Source organism: Equus caballus, chromosome 15 (assembly GCF_041296265.1).
Source record: "Equus caballus isolate H_3958 breed thoroughbred chromosome 15, TB-T2T, whole genome shotgun sequence".
In the NCBI taxonomy this organism is placed as follows: domain Eukaryota; kingdom Metazoa; phylum Chordata; class Mammalia; order Perissodactyla; family Equidae; genus Equus; species Equus caballus.
Window position 1 is genome coordinate 35,160,754 of NC_091698.1, and position 16,452 is coordinate 35,177,205.

The 16,452-nt window shown below is 37.1% G+C and overlaps 1 protein-coding gene and 1 long non-coding RNA gene across 8 annotated transcripts in view; one reads left to right on the forward strand and one right to left on the reverse strand.

Moving 5' to 3' along the window:
• The window catches only part of DNAH6 (dynein axonemal heavy chain 6), a 257,423-nt gene that overhangs the window by 92,944 nt on the left and 148,027 nt on the right, over positions 1–16,452 (reverse strand). For all 4 annotated transcript variants that reach the window (XM_001916886.5, XM_070236219.1, XM_070236220.1 and 1 more), the window contains exons 46-48: positions 16,017–16,248; positions 4,288–4,440; positions 414–554 (exon numbers count right to left, since the gene is read on the reverse strand). In XM_001916886.5, coding sequence (XP_001916921.3) covers positions 414–554; positions 4,288–4,440; positions 16,017–16,248 — 526 coding nt within the window. The remainder of the gene's footprint in view (positions 1–413; positions 555–4,287; positions 4,441–16,016; positions 16,249–16,452) is intronic.
• LOC102150566 (uncharacterized) overlaps positions 1–16,452 on the forward strand; it is a 62,215-nt gene that overhangs the window by 31,118 nt on the left and 14,645 nt on the right. Inside the window, exon 4 of one of the 4 annotated variants that reach the window (XR_011426348.1) lies at positions 4,423–4,499. The exons of the other annotated variants lie outside the window; for them this stretch is intronic. This is a non-coding gene — a long non-coding RNA (uncharacterized lncRNA). The remainder of the gene's footprint in view (positions 1–4,422; positions 4,500–16,452) is intronic. 4 annotated transcript variants of the gene reach the window in all.

Sequence of the window (16,452 nt, forward strand, 5' to 3'; positions counted from 1 at the left end):
TGTTTCCCACTTAAAAATACTTCCCTCTTGACCGCACATATCTCTCCAGTTATTACCTATCTCTCAGTGTTCCTTTGGGGCAAAACTCCTTGAAAGAGTTGACTATACTCACTGTCTCTGATTCCTCTCCCCTTTTCTCTCTTGAACCTTCTCCCCCATCGCTTCACTGAAACAGCTCTTGTCAAGATCACTGATAACTTCTACACTGCTAAATTCAATAGTCTCCTCTTCCTTTATAAATTCTGTTTTGCCTTTGTTTCATGATTATTTTATCATCCTTTATATATGAGTAAATTCCCAGCAGACTTTAAAGCTAATGCAAGTACCCTTGAGTTATTCTTGGATGATGTGTTACCCCTTTAAAAATAAAGCAAGTCTAACTTCTCAAAGAGATAGCCTGGAATGTCACCAACCTGGACAAACCAATCAATGGTGCAGCAGTTCACAAGGGATGGAAACATCCGGCACCGGGATCGAAAGGCCTCCCCAACAGGGCTCATGCAGAGGACAATGTGCAGCTTCTGACGGACTTTGCTGATAAAGTATTGAAATACCTGATAGAAAAAAGGTATATTTCAATTTAAAATAAGGGTGAAGCATGGTTCAACATCTGCGAATCAGTCAATGTGATAAACCACGTTAACAAAATGAAGGATAAAAATCGTACGATCATCTCAATAGATGCAGAGAAAACATTTGACAAAATTCAACAAGTTATGACAAAAACTCTCAACAAAGTGGGTACAGAAGGAACATACCTTAACATAATAATGACCATATATGACAAGCCCTCAGCTAACATCATATTCAATGGTGAAAAGCAGAAAGCATTTCCTTTAAGATCAGGAACAAGACAAGGATGCCCATTCTCACCATTTTTATTCAACATAGTATTGGAAGTCCTAGCCAGAACAATTAGGCAAGAAAAAGAAATAAAAGGCATCCAAATTGTAAAGGAAGATGTAAAACTGTCACTATTGGTAGATGACATATATCACATATAGAAAATCTTGAAGACTCCATCAAAAAACTGTTAGAACTAATAAATTTAATAAAGTTGCAGGATACAAAATCAATACACAAAAATCTATTGCATTTCTATACACCAACAGTGAACTATCAGAAAGACAAATAAAGAAAACAATCCCATTTACAATTGCATCAAAAAGAATAAAATATCAGGGCCAGCCCAGTGGTGTAGTGGTTAAATTCATGTGCTCTGCTTTGGCAGCCCAGGGCTCATAGGTTCAGATCCTGGGCATGGACCTAGCACCACTCCTCAAGCCATGCTGTGGCAGTGTCCCACATAGAAAACAGAGGAAGATTGTCACAGATGTTAGCTCAGGGCCAATGTTCCTCACCAAAAAAAAGAAAAAAAGAAGAAGAATAAAATATCTGGGAATAAATTTAACCAAGGAGGTGAAAGACCTGTATATTAAAAATTGTAAGACATTAATGAAAGCAATTGAAGAATACACAAATAAATGGAAAGATATTCTGTGCCCATGGTTTGGAAGAATCAATATCGTTAAAATGTCCATACTGTCCAAAACAATCTACAGATTCAATGCAATCCGGATCAAGATTCCAATGGCATTTTTCAAAGAAAAGGAATAAATAATCCTAAAGTTTGTATGGAAGCACCAAAAAACCCCAAATAGCCAAAGCAATCTTGAGAAAGAAGAAAAAAGCTAGATGCATCACACTCCCTGATTTCAAACTATATTACAAAGCTATAGTAATTAAAACAGTATGGTTGGCATAAAAGTAGACACATAGATCAATGGAACAGAGAGCCCAGAAATAAAACCACACATATATGGTCAATTAATTTGCAACAAAGGAGCTAAGAATATACAATGGGGAGAGGATAGTATCTTCAATAAATGGTGTTGGGAAAACTGGACAGTCACATGCAAAAGAATGAAACTTGACCACTATCTTACACCATACACAAAAATTAACTCAAAATGGATTAAAGACTTGAACACAAGACCTGACACCATAAAACTCCTAGAAGAAAACACAGTGGTAAGCTCCTTGTCATAGGTCTTGGCAATTATTTTTTGAATCTGACACCAAAAACACAGGCAACAAAAGCAAAAACCTGTAATTGGGACTACATCATACTAAAAAGCTTCTGCACAGCAAAAGAAACCATCAACAAAATGAAAAGGCAGCCTACTGAATGGGAGAAAAATGTTTGAAAGTCATGCGTCTGATAAGGGGTTAATATCCAGAATATATAGAGACCTCATACAACTCAATAGCAGAAAAACAAAAAATCTGATTAAAAAATGGGGAGAAAACCTGAATAGACATTTTTCCAAAGATGATATACAGATGCCAACAGGTACATGAAAAGATGCTCCACATCATTAATCATCACCTCACAGTGTTAGAATGGCTGTTATCAAAAAGACAAGAAATAACAAGTGTTGGTGAGGATGTGGAGAAAAGGGAACCCTTGTGCACTGTTGGTGGGAATGTAAATTGGTGCAGCCACTATGGTAAATAGTATGAAGTTTCCTGAAAAAATTAAAAATAGCACTACCATATGACCCAGCAATTCTACTTCTGGGTATTTATCTGAATAAAATGAAAACACTAACTTGAAAAGATATATGCACCCCATGTTCATTGCAGCATTATTTACAATAGCCAAGATATGTAAACAGCTTACATTAAGTGTCCATTGATGGATGAAAAGATAAAGAAATTATGGTGTTTACACACACACACACACACTCACACACACATTGGAATGTTACTCAGACATAAAAAAGAATGAAATCTTGCCATTTGCAACAACATACATGAAACTTGAGGGCATTATGCTAAGTGAAATAAGTCAGACAGAGAAAGGCAAATATTGCATGATCTCTCCTGTGTGTGAAATCTAAAAAAAAAAACCCAAACAAGCTCATAGATACAAAGAACAGATTGGTGGTTGCCAGAGGCAAGGAGTGGGGGGTGGGGTGGGAGAAATGGGTGAAGGGGGGAAAAAAGCAAGGGTAAAGTAATTATGGAAACAAGTGTTGGCTAATGCATTGGAGACTACCAACACCAAATAAAAAAATGTTAGTGTAGTAGATGTGTAAATTGTTTTGTTCAACGCCAATTCCGACTCTTTTTTCTCATGCAATCTGGAAAGATTAAAAAGATATTTTGCAGACTGCATTGCAGCTAGGGTTCTGGATGTGATGTAGGTCCTCCTGATTAGCATATTTAAGAAGACTCCTTCAATAAAGTGGCGAGAGGTATTCATACAATTTGCTTTGGAGTAGACAACGGTTGGAGAGAGAGACAGGGTGCAGGGCAACCATTTTTGCAGGTGTAGAGCCTGGCAGAAGTGGCAGGGACTTGGAAACACTATCTCCGGATGTGGCTCCTTGTTTCCGCTGCTTCCTGACACGGTGAGGGACGAATAGCTTTGGAGCTGGCAGCTGCAGCAACAGCACGCTGATTGGTTCAGCGGTTTCCTGGCTCGGCAGGAATGGTTGTGGCAGAGGCAGCAGCTTCCTTGACCATTGATTTCTACCATGTGCATTTCATATTCGTTCCGAGGAATTCAGCCTGGAATCCCTTTCTTTGGCCCTCCCAATGATTCTGCCTTCGTCCAATAAACCCATTTCTGCTGACTTTAGCTGAAGTTGACCCTGCTGTCTGTACCTATAAGCCCTGACCTAGCAGTAGAGGAAATTCTCACGAAAGGACACAGAAGGGAAGACATGAGAAACAGTGGCCTAAAAAGTTAAAGAAGGTGCAGAGAAAAGGGAAAGGATGGGGTGGTCAAATAGCACAAATGGAATCGAGCACAGTGTTGGAGAAATATAAGTGGACAGCAGCTATGTTGTTCCTGGCAGGCGGGGGGAGAGAGAGAATGCATTTCTGTATTAGTTGTGCCATAGCCTTGCTAATAGGCAAGGTAGTGAAAAGTGGTAGACTTTTGGTCTACCAGGTAGGGCACTGGGTAGGGTGTGTGTGTGTGTGAAATAAATTTATGTTTAAAGAAGGATAAGAGAAGGTGTCCAGTTTGGACAAGACAATGACGTTCATGGGACAGCAGGGTTTCTGTTTTCTGCTTTCCATAGACCTCTCTGGAAGTCTGCTGAACTAATGCTTTGAATGTAAGAAATAAAATATGTACATAGAATTACAAAGAAAACCAATTATATTAAAAAGAAAATCTATCTATGGATTCCTAAGGGGATTTGTGGACTATTAAAAAAAGGCTAACACAACTTTTTGTTTTACAAAGCCATACAACCGTTCTGCATGTCCTACCTCATCTCTGTTCCCCTCGGAAATTCCTACTTCTTTTGCTCTTGGTCTGGTGGCTGCTAAAACCTGCTCCAGTTCATCCTTTTCAAATAAATTAGGCACCTCACCTGAGTTCAGGATGTTATTTATATCTTCCAGAAACTCTTCCACTACAATCTGTAGAAGAAAGAAGAGCGATCGTTGTCACTCACTCAACCGTTTTACAGTAATTACATGTAAATTATAAAGCAAACGTTTAATCAGAGTTCACATTGAGTTAATTTTATCTTTAAGAGAAAAGAATCTTAAACATTAGATAGAATCTTAATAGTCTAACATAGCAAGTACATTGATTTTTCATTTTTCCTTCTGGTTTTGTTTCTTAAAAGGCCTTCATCTACATGGTTTAAGTCATATGTGCAAGCATTTTATATTCTGCCTCTTTCAGCTAACATTTTATCATAAATCTTAATCCATGATTCTGTAGACTACTCATCATATTTATAACCATTATGGGAACATAACACACCATGAGCTGACGTGCCCATTTACGGAGATGTAGACGGTTTACAGTCCTGTTTACCTTATAAGCATATTCAGGCCTGTAGCTTTTCTCCCCAGTTGGATTATTTCCTGGGGATAAATTCCCAGGAGTGAGATTAGCAATTAAAGTGCATGAATATTTTCTGGATTTTGAAGATTTAAAAATTTCCCATTCAATTCAAGTATGACTTTATTAGCCTTTAACGTTCATTTTTTTAAATTTGGGGAGTGCAAATGTTTCCTTTGGGAGAATTTAATTTGCATTTCTTTGATTATTAGCAGGGGCAAATATTATTTCACATTTGTTAGTTTCTGGTAAAAAACCTTTTCAAACACCGTAACTATTTATATAGCGGTTTACTTTTTTTTTTTAAGATTTTATTTTTCCTTTTTCTCCCCAAAGCCTGCCGGTGCATAGTTGCATATATTTTATTTATGGGTCCTTCTAGTTGTGGCATATGGGACGCCGCCTCAGCATGGCTTGATGAGCAGTGCCATGTCCGCCCACAGGATCCGAACCAGCGAAACCCTGGGTGGCAGAAGCAGAGCACAAGAACTCACCACTCGGCCATGGGGCCGGCCCCTAGAGGGGTTTACTTTTAAATTTGAATGAGTAATGTTCATATTATGAAATAAACCTTTTGTCTCTAATAATTGATGCAAATATTTTTCAAAGAATCTATCATTTATCCTTTCGTTTCAGTTAACTTTTTAATTTTATAAAAGTTTGAGTCCCATATAGTTAACTATGACAAGACATGTGTTATTTTATTTCCTTCATTTGGAACTTTTTGTTTTCCTTGAATTAGCCTGGAATACTTGTGTCTGTTAATTTTCCTGAAGAACAAACACTAGTTCTCTTTGTTCTAATTTATTTATTTCTGCTTCTATCTTATTATTTCCTTTTGTACGTTGTTGTGGTGCTTCCTTGTGACCTTTATTTTCCTAAAGTTTTAAGTCAGCTAATATATACAGTTTCCAATTTTTGATTCAAATCATAGATTTGACCCTGAGAACTGTTTGGTTGCAATCCGTAAATATCTGTTTATGTTGAGTTCATCTTCCCTCTTCTCTAAAGAGAGATTTTGATTTTGACGTTCTTGACTCAGGAATTCCTTCTATGAATGTTTTAACGTCCTGGGCCACATCATTAATTTCTCCTTTGATTAAAGCTTGGGTAAAGGATGTTATCAGTACAATTTATGCTTTTTTGAATTTATGGAAAATTTCTTTGATCAATTTTTGTAAACTCTGATGAATTTTTATAAACTTTCAGTAATAGAAAATATTTGCTTTCTCTTTAAAATGTAGCATATAGTCATTAATTCCAGTTTAGAAATTATATTCTTTATATTTTCTAAACATACTTATTTCTACTTTGTATTTGCTAGAAATAGCAAATTAAACTCTATTTTTAACATTGTGTTTCTCTCGATTTCTTCTCACATTTATAATAGTTCTACACACATATACACACACACACACACATCCACACCCATAAATTTTAGTTATTACGGTTATGTTTACTTCTCATTAATATAGAGCATTTGAGATTGATGGGCCTTTCAATAGAGTACAATAGCTTTTTGTTGTTTAAAGTGGAGCAAGACAATCTGACTTGATCCTCGGAGCTTTAACAAAGTCCTTTTATATTAACTTGCTTAACTTTTAAAAGCAACATTAAAATTCTATAAGAAAGATTTCAATTTTAGAATAATCAGAAACTATAGATAAACAAAAGTAAGAAAATATAAAAAAATCACTCACAATCCCATGACCCAGACATTTTATAATTGTCTCAACGGCTGATCTGTTTAGATACACATTAAACCCAAGAGCCTGTATCGTACACAATTTGTGTATGTGCTGTGATGTACACCTCTTCAGAAACATTTTCCATCTTAATTAATGTGTATATTTTTACAAGATAATTTTTAATTTTTTACAGAGTGCCCCATTATGTGATTATATCATAATTTGCCTATGTGACTCTTATTGGATATTGAGACTATTTCAAATTAGCTATTATTTAAAAATACCGCAGTAGATATTCTTGTATGTACACCTTTGTATACAGCTCTGATTATAAGCAAGAGAAATTTAAAGCCTTTATCTCCATATTGCCAGTTACCTTCCAAAAGGGTTTTGCTTCATAATCTATCAGTGAGGTCTGAGCAAGGCCACTTTCCCTACACCTTTGACAACACTAGATCTTATGATTTTTAACCTTTATCAATGTGCAAGGCCAAACCCGGTCATTTATCTTTACTTAAATTTTTTTGATTTCTGGTGAGGCTTCAGGTGTTTAAAACTCTTATTTTTTAAAGGAAATTCCTATTTACATTCTCTTGCATTTGTATATTTCTTCTACTGGTGTGCTTGTCTTTTTTCACTTTTAAAAAATTTTATTTATTTTTTCCAGCTTTATAATTGACATATAACACTGTGTAAATTTAAGGTGTACAATGTGTTGATTTGGCTGATACGCATATATTGAAAAATGATTACCACTATAGTGTTAACACCTCCATCATATCACATAATCACCATTTCTTTTTTTATGGTGAGAACATTTAAGATGTACTCTCTTAGCAACTTTTGGTATATAATACAGTACTGTTAACTATAGTCACCATGCTGTACATTAGGTCCTTAGAACCTAATTCATCTTATAACTGGAAGTTTGTATCCTTTGACTGACATCTCCCCATTTTCCCATCCCCGAGCCCTTGGTAACCACTACTCTACTTTCTGTTTCTATGAATTCAGCTTTTTTAGATTCCACATATAAGTGATATCATATAGTATTTGTCTTTCTCTGTTGACTATTTCACTTAGCATAATGCCTTCAATTTTCATCCACTTTGTTGTAAATGGCAAGATTTCCTTCTTTCTCATGACTGAATATTTCACCATATCTATATATATGTACATAAACATACCATATCTTCTTTATCCATTCATCTGTTGACGGATGCTTAGGTTGTTTCCATAGCTTGGCTATTGTGCATAATGTTGCAATGAATGTGGGAGTTCAGATATGTCTTCAAGATCCTGTTTTTACTTCCTTTGGATACATATCCAGAAGTGGGATAGCTGGATCACATAGTAATTCTAGTTTAATTTTTTGAGGAACCTCCAAACTGTATTCCATAGTGGCTGCACCAATTTACATTCCCAGTAACAGTGCACAAGGGTTCCCTTTTCTCCATATCCTTGCCAACACTTGTTATCTCTTTTGTCTTTTTGATAACAGCTGTGGTAGGTTGTGTTTCTAGGCTTTTATCATTTCTTCCAGGTTATCTAATTTGTTGGCATATAATAGCATGAGGTGGTATCTCATTGTGGTTTTGATTTGCATTTCCCTGATAATTAGTGATGTTGAGCACCTTTTCATGTATCTGTTGGCCATCTGCTTGTCTTCTTTGGAAAGATGTCTATTCAGGTACTATGCTCATTTTTAATTGGATTATTTGTCTTTTTGATATTGAGTTGTATGAGTTCTTTATATATTTTAGATATTAACCTCTCATCAGATATATGGTTTGCAAATATTTTTCCCATTTCATAGGTTGTCTTTTCATTTGTTGATTGTTTCCTTTGCAGTGCAGAAGATTTTTATTTTGATGTCATCCCACTCATTTATTTTTTGTTTTGTTGCTTGTGTTTTAGATGTTATATACAAAAAATCATTGCCAAGACCCATGTCAAGGAGTTTTGTTCCTATGTTTTCTTTTAGGAGTTTTATGGTTGTTCATCTTACATATAAGTCTCTTATCTATTTTAATTTTTGTGAATGGTGTAAGATAGAGATTTAGTTTCATTCTTTTATTTGTGACTAATCCAATTTTCCCAGCACCATTTATTGAAGAGACTGCCTTTTCTCCATTGAGTATTCTTAGCTCCCTTGTCAAATATTTGTTGACCAAATATGCATGGTTTTATTTCTATGCTGTCAATTCTGTTCCATTGGTTTATGTGTCTGTTTTTATGCCAGTACCATACTGTTTTAACTGCTATAGCTTTACAATATAGCTTGAAATCAGGAAATGAGATGTCTCCTACTGTGTTCTTTTTTCTCAGGATTACTTTGACTATTCGGGGTCTTTTGTGGATCCATATAAATTTTAGAATTGTTTTTTCTACTTCTGTAAAAAATGCCATTGGAATCTTGACAGGGATTGCATTGAATCTGCACATGGCTTTGGGTAGTACAGACATTTTAACAATATTGATTATTGCAATCTACAAACATGGGATATCTTTCCATTTATTTGTGTCTTCTTCAATTTCTTTCATCAATGTCTTGTAGTTTTCAGTGTAGAGATCTTTTAACTCCTAAGTTAAATTAATTCCTAAGTATTTTATTGTTTGTGATACTACTGTAAATGGGATTATTTTATTTCTTTTTCAGACAATTCATTGTGAGTGTATAGAAACGATATGACTGTGTATGTTAATTTTGTATTCTGCAACTTTACTGTATTCATTGATTAGATCTAACAGTTTTTTGGTGGATGCTTTAGGATTTTCTATATATAAAATCATGTCACCTGCAAATAGAGAAAATTTTACTTCTTTGTTTTCAATTCTGATGCCTTTTATTTCTTTTTCTTGCTTGATTGCTCTGGCTAGGAATGCCAGTACCATGTTGAATAGGAGTTGTGAGAGTGGGCACCCTTGTCTTGTTTCTGATCTTAGTGGAAAAGCTTTCAGTCTTTCACCATTGAATATGATGTTAGCTATGGGTTTGCTATATATGGCTTTTGTTAATTTGAGGTACGTACTTTCTATACCTAATTTGTTAAGAGTTTTTTTTTAAAATCATGAATGGATGTTGAATTTTGCCAAATGCTTTTTTTTGCATCTATTGAGATTATTGTAGGATTTTTTTTCTTTCATTCTATTAATGTGGTGTTTCATATTTATCGGTTTACATATGTTGAATCACCTTTGCATCCCAGGGATAAATCCCAGTTGATCATGGTGAATGATCCTTTTATTTAATTTATTTATTTATTTGAATGATCCTTTTAATGTGCTCCTAATTTGGTTTGCTAGTATTTTGTTGATATTTTTGCATCTATATGCATCAGGGATACTGACTTGTAATTTTCTTTTTTTGTATCCTTTTCTGGCTTTGGTATCAAGGTAATGCTGGCCTTGTAAAATGAGTTTGGGTATTCCTTCCTCTTCAATTTTTTGGACGACTTTGAGAAGGACTGGTGTTAATTCTTCTTTAAATGTTCAGTAAAATTCACCAGCGAAGTCATCTGCTCCTGGACTTTTCTTCATTGGGAGATTTTTGATTAGTAGTTCAATGTCCTAATTAGCAATTTGTCTGTTCAGATTTTCTATTTCTTCCTGATTCAGTCATGGTAGGCTGTATGTTTCTAATAATTTTTCCATATCTTCCATATTGTCCAGTTTGTTGGCACATAGTTGTTCATAGTACCTTCTTATGATCCTTTGTGGTATCAGTTGTAATGTCTCCTCTTTGATCAATAATTTTGTTGATTTGGGTACTGTCTCTTTGATCCTTTTAGTCTAGCAAAAGGTGTGTTAATTTTGTTTATCTTTTCAAAGAAACAACTTGTAGTTTTTTTATTCTTTTGGATTGTTTTCTTGTTCTCTTTTTCATTTCTTCTCTAATCCTTATTATTTTCTCCCTTCTGCTAAATTTGGGCTCAATTTGTTCTTTTTTTTCTAGTTCCTTGAGGTGTAGAGTTGATTGTTTATTTGAGATTTTTCTTGTTTCTTAATGCAGGTGTTTATTGCTATGAACTTCTATCTTAGAAGTTTTTACTTTATCCCATGAGTTTTGGTAAGTTTTGTTTCCATTTTTGTTTGACTGAAGACACTTTTTTATTTCCCCTTTAATTTCTTCTTTGGTCCATTTTGATTCTTTGGTTGTTCAGGAGAGTGTTGTTTAATTTTCATGTATTCATGAATTTTCCAGTTTTCCTCCTGTTATTGATTTCCAGTTTCACACCATTGTGGTCAGAGAAGATACTTAGTATTATTTCAGTCTTCTTGAATTTGCTAAGACTTGTTTTGTGGCCTAACATATGGTCTATCTTAGAAAATATTGCACGTGTGCTTGAGAAGAATGTATATTCTGCTGTTGTTGAATAGAACATTCTGTATATGTCTGTTAGATCCACTTGGTCTATAATGTTCAAATCTGCTGTTTCCTTATTGATTCTCTGTCTTGAAAATCTATCCATTGTTGAGAGTGGAGTATTAAAGTCGCTAGTTATTATTGTATTGCTGTTTATTTCTCCTTTTAGCTCTGTTAGTTTTTGGTTTATATATTTGGGTCCTTCAAAGTTGGGTGCATAAATATTTACAACTGTTATATCTTCTTGGTGGATTGACCCATTTATGATTATACAATGACCTTCTTTGTCTCTTTATACCATTTTTAGTTTGAAGTTTATTTTGTCTGATATAAGTATAGCTATCCCTGCTTTCTTTGGGATACCATTTGCTTGTAATATCTTTTTCCATCCCTTCACTCTCAGTCTATGTGTGTAATTAAGGCTAAAGGGAGTCTCTTGTAGGCAGCATATCATTGAATCTTGTCTATTTATCCATTAGCCATTCTGTATCTTTTCTTTTTCTTTTTCTTTTTTTTTTTGGTGAGGAGGATTTGCCCTCAGCTAACACTTGTTGCCAATCTTCCTCTTTTTGCTTGAGGAAGAGTGGCCCTGAGCTAACATTTTTGCCCATCTTCCTCTATTTTATGTGTGGGATGCCACCACAGCATAGCTTGATGAGTGGTGCAGGTCCGCACCTGGGATCTGAACCTGCAAACCTGGGCCACTGAAGCAGAGTGCGCTGAGCTTAACCACTATGCCATGGGGCTGGCCCCCATTCTGTGTCTTTGGGTTAAAGAATTTAATCTATTCATGTTTAAAGTAGTTATTGATTGATAAGGACTTACTATTGCCATTTTATTAATTGTTTTCTGGCTGTAGATCCATTGTTCCTTGTTTCATATCTTGCTGTCTTTTTTTGAATTCAATGTCTTTTGGTATCAGTCTGCTTTAACTTTATCATGTTCTTTTGTGTAATTAGCACAGGTTTTTCCCTTGTGGTTACCATGAGGCTTACATAAAATATCTTAAAATTATAATACTCTATTTTAAACTGATAACAACTTAACTTAGATAGCATTCCTAAACTTTACAGTTTTACTTCTCCTCTCCCTCACATTTTAAGTTATTGGTGTTACAGTTTACATATTTTTTTCTATTGTGTATCCAGTAACAGATTATTGTAGCTATGGTTACTTTTTACCATGTTTGTTTTTTAACTTTTAAACTAGTATTGTAAGTGAATTATGCACTACCATTATCATATTACAGATTGTAGCTTTGATCATATATTTACTATTACCTTGAGTTTTATGCTATCTTTTCATGCTTTCATGATAGTAATTAGCATTCTTTTAATTCCACTCAAAGAACTCCCTTTAGCACTTCTTGTAAGGCTGGTCTAGTGGTTTTGAACTCCCTCGGCTTTTGTTTGCTTGGGAAAGTCTTTATTTCTACTTCATTTCTGAAGGACAGCTTTGCTGGGTATAGAATTCTTAATTGACAGTTTTTTCTTTCAATTTTTTTGAATATATCATCCCATTTTCTCCTGTTCTAAAAAATTTCTATTGAGAAACCTACTAATCATATTATGGAGGTTCCCTTGTATGTAACTTCTCTCTTTTCTCTTGCTGCTTTCACAATTCTTTGTCTTTGACTTTTGAAAAATATAATTATAATGTGTCTCAGTGTAGCCCTATTTGGGGTCCTTTGGGCCTTTGGGTTCTGGACGTCCATTTCTTTTCCCAGGTTTGAGTATTTTTCAGCCATTATTGCTTTAAGTATACTTTTTATCTCTTTCTCTTTCTCTTCTTGTGCTGGAATTCCCACAATGCAAATAGTGTTTCTTTTGATTGTATCTCATAAGTCTTGTAGGCTTTCTTCACTCTCTTTCATTCTTTTTTCTTTTTTCTCCTCTGACTGGATAATTTTAAATGTCCTGTCTTCTAGGTCATTGATTCTTTCTTCCACGTGGTTGAGTCTCTCTTTTGAAACTCTCTATTGAGTTCTTCAGTTCAGTCATTGTATTTTTCAGCTCTAGGATTTCAGTTTGGTTGTTTTTTACTGATGGTTTCTATTTCTTTGTTGAACTCATTTTGCTCATGATTTTCCTAATTTCATTTAGTTGTCTGTGTGTTCTTGTATTTCACTTAACTTCTTTAAGACGATTATTCTGAATTCTTTGTCTCCATCCAATAAATCTCTATTTCTTTAAGGTCAGTTATTGAGGTTTTATTAGTTTCCTTTGGTGGTGTCATGGTTACTTCATTTTTCATGATCCTTGATTCCTTATCTTGGTATCTGCACATTTGAGTAAGTGTTCTCCTCTTCCAGACTTTATATGTTCATTTGTAAGAGACAGTTCTTCACTGGTCAGCTCAGTTTGGGTTTCTGGACCTGTCAGTTACTGGTAATATCCTTGAGCAGGTAGGATGAGGCCATTGCCTAAGCTCTGATGTCACGGATGGTGCTGCTGGCTGAGAACAATTGGATGAGACTTCTGACTTGGTTCCCTTCCCAGGCAAGGCTATAGGATGGGCTCTGTGCTTGCCTGGGTTCTCTGGTCAGGCTTCCTAAATGGTGGGGACAGCAGTAGGTGGGGCTATGAATTAGCTTCCCTGCCCTGGTGGGACAGCAGGATAGGCTCCAAGGCCTGCAGGCTTGTTGTTTGTGGGTCTAAATCAGGCAAGGCTGTGCATGGAATTCTCTGGCCAGGTGAAGCCATGGGTTTTGCTCTGCAAATGCAAAAAGCCATGGGCTGTGCTCTCTGTTCAATTGCCACTTTAAGCAGGGCTGCTGGATGTGCTATGCAGCTTCCTCCATGCTTTGGTTAAGTTTTCTGGTTGGGCGGGCTGAGGGCTGTATTCAGCAATGGGCAGGGCTATGAATTAGTTTCTCTGTCTGGGCACAGTGGGAGGCAAACAGGTCCAAGGCCACTAATGCTGTTTGTTTGTGGTCTTGACTGAAGCCAACCTGTGCATCAAGTTCCCTGGATAAACAGGGCCACTGGCTTTGCCCTGGGAGCAATCAGCTCTGACTGCCAGACTCTCTGCTTGAGCCTGTTTTTGGTCTTGACTCAATCTGATCAGCACCCCAAGTTCCCTGGCTGAACAGCACCACTGGCTTTGTTCTGAGAATGATCAGCTCTGCCTGCTGTACTCTCCACTTGAGCATTGCTGGGCCTCACTGCTTTCCAGGTATTCTGCCCAGGCTTTCTGCTTGGGCAGGGCTAGGAGCACACTCTGCAGTGAGTGGGACTATGACTCAGTTCCTCTGCCTGGGTGGGGGTGGGGAGGGTGGCAGACCAGGCTCCAGGGCTTGCAAGGCTCTTCATTCGAGGACCTCAAATCAGGCCGAACTGCACACTGCTGAGTTCCCTGGTCAGGCTGCATTACCGTTTTGGCTCCGCAGATGAGAAAAGCTACTGGTTGGGACTAGTACTTGAGTGCTCCAGGTAGAAACTTAGTCTGCAATGATCCGAGTGCTGGTTGTTGCAAGTACCCCCCTTCTCTGTCACAATCAGGTTTCCAATGGTCAAGCTAAGGGGAGACCTCTTTGGTGTGGTGCTGCACTGGCTTGGGGGGGAGGCGGGCGCAATGTGGTCAGCATGAAGCTGCTCCTCTTACCCTTCTAATATAGTCTATCTCTGTCTCTGTGGTGCAGTGGGTGCTTCAGCCTCACCCCCGTGTTCTAGGATTTTATCAATTTTATCTAGGATTTTAACTACTCATCTTGTCCATGAGTAGTTGTTAGTTGTTCTTGTGAGGGGGAGCTAACTCGGGACTAACCTACATTGCCATCTTGGTGCTGTCACTCTCTGTCATTTTGTTCTTGCATTATTTTCCTGATATCATTAAATTGTTCATTTGTATTCTCTTGTAGCTCTCTGAGCGTCTTTAGAACAATTATTTTAAACTCTTCGTGGGGTAATTTCTGAATCTTCCTTTCTTTGGGGCCAGTTACTGGAGGTTTACTGTATTTCTTTGGTGGGGTTATGTTTCCCTGAATCTTCATGATTCCTGTAGCCTTACATAGGTATCTCTGCGTTTGAAGCAGCAGCCACCTCTTCCAGACTATGGACTGACTTTGGTACGGGAGGGCTTTCACCTGCAGGTGGGGGCACGCTAGGGCATGCTGTGACCCCAGTCTAGTGGTACAGGGTGCAAAGGGCAGGAGTGTGTGGTGGCACCGGGTCTGGTGGAGTGTTATGTCTCTTAGGCTCAGGCCACTGTATTGACAACTATGTGTACCTTGGCAAGCACTGCAGGGGGTCCACAGTGGCTGCAAGGGCCACTGCAAAGGTCCTCAGTGGCACCTCCAGGTCCGGTGGCTAGGGACCAGGGCAGGCATTAGTGGTGGCCAGAGCCAATGGTGTGCGTACATTTGGCTATGGGTCCCTTTTCATTTGTACAAAATATTTACATATGCAGATATAAACTCACTGCATGTCACAGATGTTAAAAATATTTTCCCCATTTTATTATTGTATTTAATCCCTTTTATAGTGTTTTAAAAATGAAAATGAAATTTAAAATATTTATGCATCAGATCTATCACTTTTTTTATCCCTTGGCTAATTTATATAAAAGTTTATTTTCCCTAATGTTAAAATACCCAAGTATAGTCAATGTGGAAAATCTTCTATAACAGAGTAAATTAAAGATCAGTTAAATTGGTAGTTGTAGACATAGATTTAATCCTATTTTAATTTTAAAGTTAATTTTACCCTAAAACATAGCCATTATTTTTTCCTTTTCTTGAGTAAAGTGTATTTCCCTAATTGATTTTACTTACGGAATTACTGTCTTATATTTACCTGTACAGAAATAGTTTATTACCTTCTGCTATCTATGTTCTTCTCCTCGAAGAGAAGTTAAAACCTTTCTCATCTCCTTAACCTTTGATCATATTTACTTACTTAGAATGCAAAGGGGAAAACAATAGTTGGTACAATAAATAAAAATGAATTATCAAAGTCTTTTACAAGGTCCAAGAGGTCTGTTATCAGAGGGAGCGATTCCCTGAACTACGTCATGCAAACTGTTGGAGCACACGAGTGACCGTCACATCGGGCTTTTCCTGTCTTTGCTCTTTGGCTGTTTAAATATGTACCTGGGTGTCCGTGAAGAGGAAAACCATATTCCTGTCGTCTACACCAGCCAGTTTGTACAACTTCCTCAGGTCGTCATGAAAACTGTCATAATTATACCCCCGGCTCAGTTCAATCTGCAAACACTTGTAGCCACAGATGTGAGCCGCAAGTCTCGTGAGAGACTGCTTTCCTGTGCCTCCGACTCCAACCAGCAGGGCGTTGCCTCTTTCCTGACGAATCATGCGGGCAATTCTGCAGGAGGCAAAGCAGAGAAGGATTTATTTCTTGTATGCAGACGTGGGTGGCTTCTGCTCAGAGGGCCTGCCCCGGAGTGGAAGGCTGGTGGCCAGTGGGGTGTCGTTTCTGAGCAAAGGCCACAGGGAAGAGCAGGGTGTGTCTGAGGTTCACACTGGGAGAACAGTACTGCTGGGCTTTTCCTTGTTTTCATCTCGCCCC